Below are 10,114 nucleotides of genomic sequence, written 5' to 3' on the forward strand. Positions count from 1 at the left end.
TTACTCGTTATCCTTAATCAATGGTGATTGCATGTTCGTGAGTATGGTACAAACAGTCCAGATTTGGTTAGCAAGGGGTGCCAGCGAGATGGGGATGGGTCGATCAAAGATGTGGAACGACTTAATTCTTTGAATGCGTCGCTCAACATGGATCCTCAAAGCTGCGATGTCCTGGGTTTCCTCCACTTCCTCAACTGAAAATTTGCCCCGATTTAGAAAAGAAGGGATATTAAGCATGACACCAAGATCTTTTAGAAGGTCGGCAATCTTGAATCCTTTGTCAGCCATGACAGAGTCCCCTTGATCAAAAGGCATCGTGAGCAGTCCACTCTTTATCACAATTTCTTTGTCAGAGACAGATCCCATATACAACTCTGACACAAATGTCACAAGGCCATTAGGCGAAATGCCGACGAGACCTTTGAATGTGTTCGTTGACTTATAGTAAGAGTAAGTTCCCGACTGTGTGACAAAGGAACTTGCTACTTCGCATCTGACTTCCGTAGCATCTATGATGACTCGCGTCGTCGGATACTTGTCCAAGAACGCAACTGGCATGGTGGTGTCGATGGCCTGCCGTGGCAGCCAAAGACCCAGCTGGGTAAGGTTCAGGTAGAGGAAGCTCATCCATGCACTGAACAATTTTGACACGGTGCTCATTGAAATGTCAAACAGATGGCCTAGGTGTTTGTGGAAGATTCCGCCCTTCAACTTCATGAGGACCAGAAACAGCTGGTTTTCTGCCGACAGCTTTCGTCGCCGTCCGGCCTTCTGCGAGACAGAGGAGTGCCACCCATGTTGCATGAGAATATTTTTCCCATTTTCGCCAGCGTCGACAAAATTTAGAAGAATAAGGAAACTCCGGTAATTGGGCAACCCAGTATAAAACTGAATGTCCTCATCATTGGCTCGGAATTTCTCTACGCCGAAGGGCACACTTCTTGCTTCTAGCACTTCACATTTTGCAAGTGCGGCCTCCAGCTGAGCTTTTAATCTGTACACCTGCGCTTTGCTCCGTTTCAGTTTGGCACGCAGTGAATCAATGTCTTTTTGTTGCCTTCTCTCCACAGCCTTCTTCATGTCAAGCTCTGGCCCCAGGTTGCACGTGCAAGGTGGCGCTCCCATGAACTCTGCGGTGACTTGTGGACATACTTCTTGCAGCTCGGGGATAGGGAACGGGTCTTCGTGATTTTGCGATTCTTGTTCCAAGTTTCGGTTTGGGTCTTCAAGGTCTTGCAAAGCCTGGTGTATGACTGGTGGAAGTCTCTCCTTCGGTGGCTTCCTAGTGACTCTAGGCTTGGTGAAACTGAACACTGATGGAACTGCGTGTTCGTAGAGCAGCCTGCGGCCACTGGCCACATTACGCACAAAGTCTGTTTCCACAAAGTGCTTCGAGCAGACTTTTGTTGCCTTCGACACTTTAAATAGTCTACTTTCATCACGCCTGATTGCTGTGATCCACTTCCGATAGACGTTGTCTGTTTTGGGGAACATATGAAAGGACACCTGCAAAATAACATACATTCATCAAAAACAGTTTTCTTAAAAATTATAATTGAAAAACATACAATGTGTTCAGGAATAACGACCGTTGAACAAAATAATAATTGTTGAACATGCTCTAAACACCAACTCTTTGGCTGCATTCTCACAAATTTCCAAACTGATTAGTAGCGTAACGTCCCTAAACGTCTAGTTGTACGGCCTTGGCACCCTGTTCAGGCCACCACTCCAACAGTTCCCACGATCGCAAGGCGGGTTCGAGTGATCTTCATATTCGGTGTACACTGCATTTAGTCTGTGCACTCCCTCCACCCGACGTCTGTTTTCTGGAAAACTCTTTACCGGCGTGAGTAAAGGAAACGAACTTGAGGAAGAAGTAATCATGCATCTACACGCCGAACAAGTACCTAAAATGGCCTCGGTTGCAGTGAAGCAGCACTGAAGGAGGGACCCGCTCGCGCATGCGAGCCGCGCACTGAACCGCGGCCGTACTTCTCTAGTTAAAGACGGGGCGCGACACACGGGCACACTACTACAAGATATAATCGTTTGCGATGCTTCCGCTTACGGAAGATAAGAGCGTTTTCTTGTCTAACCCGCGAAAGTTTTGTAAACAACACGAGGACTCGGTTTTTCTTTTTGAACACTTTAGAACTTGTCTGACACGTACCTTTTTTCCGTCTCCGTCAATGTATCCATACTGCGTACACAAAGGTACGCAGCAATGCGATGGCATATTGATGCGGCGCGCGCAGACTGGGACTCAAAGTGCACCGTTGTAGGCGGTAAGATGCAGGCGGTTCTGGCGGGACCCCTGCGTGACGGCGGCGGACCTAGTCGCAGTTGCGTGCAACAGGTGGCGCTCCATTCCGAAAGGGGTCTATAACCGAGCCGTTCAAAGTACCCGTGGGGTGACGAGCGTGTGGCTGGCCCAAGGAGCACGTAGCTTCCTCAACACTGTCAGCTTACGACGGAACGGGAGCAACTTTTGTTCTGAGCGACGGGCTAATCTTCTAGGGGGAGAATGGCTGTTTCCAGTTGCACAAACGAGGGTCCGAGAAAGAGGGGAGTCCTTCCTTTCCGTCTTCTTGGACCGTTTGGTACAATGCCCGATTTGGGATATAGACCTTTTCTGTGTACTCTCGTCTCCAGCCACATAATAGGCGTATCGGGTATGGGCGACGAAAAAATAATCCAACGTTTCAACCTGCAAATTGTAAAAAACTAAAGGGGAGGCAAAACGACAAAGTGTGACGTTTAGGCTTATATCCTAAATGCCTTCTATTGGCGTGGCAAAGGCAAAACAATGTTCTCGCCCATACTGGAAGTGACGTCAATTCAAGATGGCGGCACACTTGCAGAAAAAGTCTAAAGAAAGAAAGCTAAGAGGAAAATGTTGAAATTCCAAAGGACGGCGCTGCTCATAAGGATTAGTAAGGAATCTGCTGCGTTACGACTGCGTCTCAAGTTCCCCAACGTTGCTAGATTGCCTCCCAAATAGGCTCCGCATGCATCCACCAGGTGCACATTGAAAGATAGTTTATTCAGCTTTAAAATTAGTTTTCTTGTGCCTTTCAACGAAAAACTGGTGTTTTTGAGGTTAGGGTGCAACATATAACACGTTCAAGCTAGAAAATGAGCGCTGGAATTTCGTTTCTCTACTTCTTTGACACTTCCATTGCCTTCATTCAGGAATTTTTCAACATTTGCTTTGTCGATATGCCCGTTTTTTTATCCGTTTTTTTTTTTTGTCGTTCACCGTAAATTCATACGGGCTTGAAGAACTCCTGTTACTCTCCGGAACGTTTCCGCCTACCCAATTGATGTCGACGGGTATATTCTTACATATCAAGTATAGCGCGCGCTTTATACAATTTGTTGTGGCGACACAACTAGTGTGCGCGATTCTTAAAGTTTCATATCGCATTTTCGGACGCCTTAAAATGTTCCATTTGTCACTCTGATACACTACGGCCAGTGCGGCTCAGGAAACCAAAACAATATTTCGTTGGTATCGGGTCAATGCTTTTCTTTAAATTAGACATAAAAAAAAAAAAAAAACTGAAAGCATGAAGTGAGCGCCCTGAGAGCACAACTTCAAGCGATAAATGTTACGCGAGAATGCCCGTATCGATCTGCATAGGCGTCGTACCGGCGTGTGGTCTTAAAGACATTGAAAACCTCAAACTAGTAGTCGTACTACTGGCGTAAATTTCTAATTTACAGCGGAGACATGAGACGCCCATTGCAGGGCCGACTTACTTTACTTTTGAGCAGTAAACGGGCACTGATCATATTGCCTTTTCTATTAAACGGTCGCTTGCGACACCTTGTAGCTGGCACGCGCAATTTTTTTGTACTTTGTGCTGTTAGCATTAATTAACCTACAAAGCAGATATGCACTGTACATTTTTAACGCGTGTTTTTTTTCGGGTGGAACCAGCCGAACATTGAAAGGATGGAAGGATATAAGAAAAATACAACCGACCGCTCAATTACCAGCTATTTATTTAATCCTCATTCTCTGCTACTAATTTTGTTAGTTTCGTTTTGCTTTTTTCTTCACTAATAATTTTGCTAACCCCTTTCTCTTATATATACTGAGCAAAAGAATTGGTGTCCTACAGAAACAGTTTTATTTTCTTTATGGTGCAGTGTGTTTGAAGAGGAACTCCATGCAGTTATCTTCCTTTCCCTAAATAAATTAAGTAGTCGTTAGTTGTTTCTACAGCGGGAGGTTAGTCTTCCGGAAGCATGAAGACATTGTTGCCCACTTTAGATGATAAATTTAGCTAGTGGAATGAAACCGCTAGCCTGGGGTCTTTAACTTGCATGACGCAGTAGTGATACACGACCGCAAGAGGTACGATGCTCATCCAGATAGAAGCAGGGCGGGTTGGAGATCAGACCCAGGATCCCTGGGCTCTACAGCCCGAGTCTTGGTTATAGGTGCTCCTAGATCCACTAAATGAGCTACGCTTAGAGTGTTGGCACTCCGTTCCCCGACATTATTGCGGGTGCCGCCATTTTGGTGCTTGTCCAGAGCAGACGCAACTGCCGGTCGTCATGATTCAAAAGAGCGACTTTCTAAGCATTAGATTCGGTGTTAGGAAGCTCATGATATATTGCTTTGCTTTGTCATAAGCTTTTTAAATATTTGTGGAGGACGGAAAAGCGTTTCTAGTGGCTTCAGGCAGCTGGCAACCATGATCTTAAGCCACAATAGGGCCAAGTGTTGTTAGCCTGAAGCGTAGCTTATTTAATATCACTGGGTGGTCCAAGATGGCATCCCGAACGGTGCCCCATACGTGCAAGCCCGCGAAGCGTGCGCATGAACGTAACTTTGGCAGGTTTGAGACTGCACGTGCTTGCTCCCATGAGCGGGAACATGGCGGCGGCCAATTGCGCTCTCAAGCCAACACTGCAATCACCGTCAAAATTTAAGTTTTACATTACTCTTATTTTTGTCGATGAGAAATATTTTGACTACGTCATAGTCAGCATTCGGCCAATCGCGGAAGGCCGCTCCCTAGCTTCTGAATGATGAGCTTCACAATAAAGTTGAATGCCTACACCTTCCTAACGCCAAACAAAGAAAGTACGGCTCTACAATACAGCTCCTGTAGAGTAAAACTAGAATTACTCGTCGCAGACCCAGTCTCGTACTGCTTAGAGTAACTAAATGAGCTACGCTAAAGCCACTAGCCACTAGCCATTAGCCACTAGACGCTGGCAGCTAGCCACTAAATGAACTTTTTCAGTCGCTCTAGTACTGCTCTTCTACACCGATCATCCAGGGTCCCTATGTAACGCTTTTTGGACTCCCGAGGTGACTGGGGAGGAGGAAGTGACCTAGGTCTGAATGAACGTATCTTAGCAACACCACACATCGCGGAAACTCACTTTCTGACGCCGTGACGACATCGCAGAAATTCTTCATCAGCGACTCCACCAATCAACATCCAAAGAGCGCTGTTGACGTCACTTCCCTCTCTCTGGTCGCCCTGGGAGTCCAAAAAGCGCAACATAAGGCCCCAGATGACACCCATTTGGATAAGCACCAGTGCACCATTATACACCTTTCAAAGGAACAATCAACCCCAGGAGCAACAAACCGTTTTCGAGCCAGTGGCTGGGTTTGAAACTAGGCTCTTACCGGCGTTTCTGCTAACCCTAACCGAGTGGACTGTGATTTCGATAGGCGAAGCCTGGATAGGCGCTGTCTAAACACTGCTGGCGGCTAAATTCTCGTATTTTATCACTGTATTTTGTGTTTCCTGGTGTATGTATTTTCCCGAGGACATTGAGAAAGCATTGTAACATATTAAAAAAAAACAAAAAAACTGTAAACTAATTTTGTTGGGTACGCGCGCGGCAGGACGAATGCGTCTGGAATGTTAGTTCTCGCTTTTTTTCCCCGATAATTAATGTGTGTTTTGGCGTCTCGCCGCAGCGGGGCGCCCGTCACAGGGCTCTCCATATCATCCGTTGTCTGCCGCTCTACCTTTTTTAATTTCGGCGGCCGCTTATCGTAGCGTTCTACCAGGCTTTTTCAGTATAGAGGAGGCTATGGTTTTGATGGGCGCTTAGGTGTCGAAAATAATTTCCAACAGGAGATAGCCAAAAGGCGTACATTTTTCACGCTCACAACTAACGTGTTTAGCGATGGAGAGGACACGGACATGCAATTTAGCAGGTGTTAAAATTCGAACAATACATGCTGCAGCGACGGAATCCAAGATGACTTCGTTTTGGGGCACGTTTTGGGGACGACTTTCTTTTTTTCACACCAGCAACAAGGCAAAGCAACGGGCGTGACTGACTCGAATTCGAACAACTATTTATAGCTATGCCCGAGAAGGACTCTACGCGGAGAAGCAAGAACAGTTGTTATTGTTCGCGAAATCGCCGTTCGACGTCCTTCCGCGCCTTCGTTTCCGGTGAATGTCGAGCAGAAACGCTTGAATGGCAAGCACTTACTAGCCCTATTTTTCACAGTGGAAGATAACACAAAAAGGGTACGCACATGCATCAGAACATTTAAGTGGAAACATTCATGAGGGGCCAGATAATGTAAAATTCAAAGCCACAAAATATAGGTAGATAATCGCGCTGAGCGGGTTTTCATAGTCCAAGAGGGTGGCCCAAAAATTTCTAGCTGATAGAGGGCTCGAGAGTCGCACCAGCCGCGTCTGCATCAGCAACATGGAAGCGGTCTAGGAGTGCTTTTTAGAAAGGTGCATAGTCTAAGAAAGTTGCGAGTAGTCTTTCTCTTTCATGAAGGTGGTCCTGAAAAAAATATGGTGCTTCAAAAAGCGCCTCTTTGTGGCATCGAATGTATAAAAATCAAATAAAAAATTAAATATTTTACATTATTAACTTTTTAACGATTTAACCTCCTCATGATACCGGCACACCTCAAATAGTTAACGCATGAGGATATACCGGGTGAAACAAGGAGACGGTAGGCTCTTTAAATCGACCGGAAAATTAGGTTTCTTAACCTATCGCGCTACGACTTTGTGCAGCGTTGCCCACAGATGGTGCATTTTTTTCGTAAAATTTGCAAAGAGCGAACTTACCTGAGGAAAAAGTAAAGAAAGAAAAAGGCTTAGCTCCTATGGAAACGCAGCGACGCCACCGGTCTGCAATCAACACGACGCCGTTTCGCACGGTAGACAAGAGATGGCGCAAGCGGTCGCGACGCCAACTGCCGCCAACGAACGAGCAGACGACGCCGAGAACCGGCGTTTTTAGCAGACAAGGAACTGCAGTTGCTTGTTGTTACCGCGCCTGTGTTTGTTTCTGCAACTGTCGCCGTTTGCGGAACGCGCGCCGCTTTTGATTCGAAAAGATCGTCTGCTAAAAACGCTGGCTCTCGGCGCCGTATGCTCATTCGTTGGCGGCGTTCGTTGCGCCATCTCTTGTCTACCGTGCAAAACGGCGCCGTGTTGATTGCAGACCGGTGGCGTCGCTGCGTTTCCATAGGAGCTAAGCCTTTTTCCTTCTTTACTTTTTCCTCAGGTAAGTTCGGTCTTTGCAAATTTTACAAAAAAAATGCACCATCTGTGGGCGACGCTGCACAAAGTCGTAGCGCGATAGGTTAAGAAACCGAATTTTCCGGTCGATTTAAAGAGCCTACCGTCTCCTTGTTTCACCCGGTAGACAGAGAAACAGGCACTTGTGTTACTATTTGTTCTAGTTCATTGGATGTTAACTGACAGAATGAGCTTATATTAATCGAATATCAGTGTAATGTGACGTTTATATTTAATAATTGAACCTAAAGCCGCCACCCAATTCAGTTTACTTTCAAATAACCACATTAATGTTCGACTTTCAATATTAAAAAGGGCATCCTGAATTTTTTTTTTTTTTTTTTAACGAAACGTTTCAAAGAGCGTTATAATCATGAAACCTTTACTCGGAAAGATTTATTTTAGGTTCAACTCGCCAAGCACATACGCAGCGACATGGAACGTCAATCAGCATGAATGAGGCAGTTTTTTTTTTATTTTGTTTTTTTATGGCAATAAAGTGTATTCGCATTTCAACGTTAAATGTCTAGATGGGGGAGGGTGGTGATGCAACGATCACGATCATGAGGCACATTTGTTGCCGCAATTTCAAACATTAAATTAACAGGGCACAGGGATATCTAGCAAAGCAGGTGGTATCGATTTTACACTCTTCTAACCCAGGAGTGGTGAGCGCAGCAAGAAAAAAAAAACAAAAAAAACCCTCTCCGGTTCGAGCAGTTGCACAAAGCGCTGCGTCACAGAGCTGTACTTTTGCTGAAACCAGAGTGGCAGCCGAGAAAGAAAGAGAGATCATGAGACACGGTTCTCGTGTTCTGTGTAAGTTTCGTGAACACTGTAAACATCTCTCTAGGTAGTGTCACCTACGTCCCGTTGCAGGCTATGAAGAGCCGGTCAAGCTCCTTCTTTATCAGAGGGAAAGCTGGAGGTGGAGGCGAGACGAGGCGAAACGACACAATGTGGAGTGCAAGCCTCGATCGTCTGCTTCGTTTGCTCGGGTTGTGGTTACGTCAGAACGCCGAGCCTCGATTGCCTCTGATTGAAGGCTAGTGGGTATACATCAAAGCAAGCTGCCTTGATGTCTACCCACGGTCTTCCTTCAATCAGAGCCAATCAGATCTCGGAGTTCTGACGTCACCACAACCCCTGCAAATGAAGCAGACGACCTTGCGCTCCATATTGTTTCCCCTCCGGCGTTTGCTCTGCTGAAGTGCAAAGAATGAAGGGCTTGTCCTGTTTTTCGTAACCTGCAAATCGAACAAAACTCCTGTGCCTTTCCACCCCAATAGTGGATTCACTCAGCGTCGTCGCTGCGTGCGTTTGCGTCGCCGCCAGTGCGTCTTGCAGGGTTTCACAACGAGCACGACGCTAGAACGCGGCGATGCCAAAACGCATGCGTCTGACACTTTGTGGCGTACCCTCATAGAGCTTCGGATGTCTGCCGCTGGGAGTCGGGTCGGGAATATACCAATGATGACGTCATGCGGCCGTTTCTTTTAGGTGGCACTGCTCCAGGTCCTATACGCGATGGGCTATCTTTCCAACGTGTCCGGCTGACCCTTATGGCGCGTTCACACTGGAAGCGGATCCGCAAACACGAAGCAGATCCGCACGTTCTCAACCGCAAAGCGGCGATTATCGAGCGGTTGGAGCGCGTTTTTGCCAACCGATTTCTCCCAACCGCTTTTACGAACCGTAAAGCGGCAACCAATCGAAACGCGACGCTGACGTGACGTCAGTGACTTTCGAAACAAGATGGCACCTGTTGCTGGTAAGGCGTCCAAGGCGCTGTCGTCCTAGCACTGTAGTCTTAGCTTTTGACAAATCAACGGACAAACTTGATGTTCACGTCCGTCACTTGAATCCGCCGTGAAAAGAATTCACTCGTAATTTTAACGGGCTTCTCACTGGTGATTTGGTTCTGGTAAGAGTTTGTTTATTATTCTGGGTGCCACAGCCCGAAGCTCGCTGCCTTGTTAGTCTCTGCCCGTAGAACGTCGAAACCCGCCCGCGATCGACCGAAATGTCAGGTTTTGTACCCACTAAGATAGTGGCGTGAACTATTGAAAGCTTTCGACACCGTGCATGACCAGCAAGAAGGCCGATAGAGGCGTCGTGAGCCTGATTGCGCATCCAACGCACTACCGCTGAGCGGGCAGGGTACCTGCGCTAGCTTGACTTGTATGGTTTACTACTGACAAAATAAATAATGAGAACATACTCAAGGAATAAAGGGTACGTACCAGATGATGCAGAGGTAATCCAGACGGCGTTTATTTGCGCTTAATGTCAAACAAACAATAGACTCGATCGACGTGCGAGTGACGAGAGCAGAGTCCTCCACCAATGAATCCACGACCGGCTAGCACCGAAAACATATTCCCCCGCACCACGGTCCGCCCCACAACTCACAACTTCGAAAATTATAAGAGCGAACATATTGGGGGGGGGGGGGGGGGGGGGGGGGGGGAAACTGGCCATCTATCTCGAGAACAAGGTCAGCCTAGCATTGCGGGAAGGGTCTATTTCGAAGAAAAGGTCGGGGGCATCGTGTTCTGAGCTAGCAAGGCGCG

At 46.9% G+C, this 10,114-nt stretch overlaps 1 protein-coding gene across 1 annotated transcript; it reads right to left on the minus strand.

Moving 5' to 3' along the window:
• LOC115318942 lies at nt 1-3,798 on the minus strand. Its single transcript, XM_040223119.3, has 2 exons — nt 3,766-3,798; nt 1-1,506 (listed from the first exon to the last, which is right to left on the minus strand). Exons 1-2 carry the CDS (start codon nt 3,796-3,798, stop codon nt 1-3), a joined length of 1,539 nt encoding a protein of 512 aa, XP_040079053.3.
• Between the last annotated feature and the right edge of the window lie 6,316 nt (nt 3,799-10,114).

This window comes from Ixodes scapularis, unplaced genomic scaffold (genome assembly GCF_016920785.2).
Source record: "Ixodes scapularis isolate PalLabHiFi unplaced genomic scaffold, ASM1692078v2 PGA_scaffold4__175_contigs__length_147842914, whole genome shotgun sequence".
Classification (NCBI taxonomy): Eukaryota; Metazoa; Arthropoda; class Arachnida; order Ixodida; family Ixodidae; genus Ixodes; species Ixodes scapularis.

Coding starts and splice junctions, on each gene's coding strand:
- LOC115318942 (XM_040223119.3), bottom strand. CDS start 3,798: ATGATCAGTGCCCGTTTACTGCTCAAAAGTAAA. Junction 1,507..3,765: donor GTTTACTGCTCAAAAGTAAA/GTAAGTCGGCCC, acceptor GTTATTTTGCAG/GTGTCCTTTCATATGTTCCC.